The sequence below is a fragment of the Geospiza fortis genome, unplaced genomic scaffold, assembly GCF_000277835.1.
Source record: "Geospiza fortis unplaced genomic scaffold, GeoFor_1.0 scaffold331, whole genome shotgun sequence".
Lineage (NCBI taxonomy): Eukaryota > Metazoa > Chordata > Aves > Passeriformes > Thraupidae > Geospiza > Geospiza fortis.
In genome coordinates this window covers 576,349-577,135 of record NW_005054540.1, presented here as the reverse complement: position 1 = coordinate 577,135, position 787 = coordinate 576,349, and the positions used below count along the sequence as shown (strand labels likewise).

Sequence of the window (787 nt, the reverse complement as noted above, 5' to 3'; positions counted from 1 at the left end):
AGCAGTAAGCGCTGTTCACGCCCCATCCAAGGCTCCTCAATGCCAGCTGAAGCACTAACAAACAAAGAAATGAAAGAGCTGGGTAAGGTACCTCGCAAAGCTTTCCCAAGTGGCAGTAATCAGATTTTGCTTATCACGGAGCAATTGCAGCAAAACACCCCAAGTCTGGGCAACTACTAGTAACATGAATTAATGGCAAAGGCAAATCTTTTTAATGGTGTCTGTGGGGGCTGGTTTACTGGCACCGTGTGTCACTAGTAACTTTTCAGTCAGCATTGCTGGCTTTTGCAATTCCATCCCGGCTCTTACAACACCAGCGGTTTTTCTGGAACCACAAGTTACCAACAACCAGTAAGGAAGGAAGACCGAGATTCCATTTTTTTTAAAGCCAATGAGTATCTCTGCATGACGAGGGTAAATATTTAAAAGATAAAAGAAGTCGCTTTGGGGATGTAGCCTAAATACGTAGAACATATCTCGGTCATCCATGATCATTCATCAGCCTTGCACAGCTCCTCCAGGGATACCCCGGCTTGGCACCTCCGCAGCGGGGTCCCGTCTCAGAGAGCAGGGATTTCTCTCCCCTCTCCCCGATAATGAGCGGGACACGTTTCGCTCCGTGGAACGCCGCCTCAAGGCACAACTGACCCGAAAAGGGGACCCGACAAGGATTCCCACTGCTCTCCCGAAGCGACCCGGGCTGCCCCCAGAGCCAGCAGCGCTGCCCTCAGAGCGGCCGGCACCGCCCTCAGAGCCACCAGCGATGCCCTCAAAGCCGCCGGCGCCG

The 787-nt window shown here is 52.5% G+C and overlaps 1 protein-coding gene across 1 annotated transcript in view; it reads left to right on the top strand.

Annotated features, from left to right (window-relative positions):
- The first annotated feature begins 487 nt into the window (after nt 1–487).
- GK (glycerol kinase) overlaps nt 488–787 on the top strand; it is a 35,292-nt gene continuing 34,992 nt past the window's right edge. The window contains exon 1 of the mRNA XM_031063884.1: nt 488–739. Coding sequence (XP_030919744.1) covers nt 488–739 — 252 coding nt within the window. The remainder of the gene's footprint in view (nt 740–787) is intronic.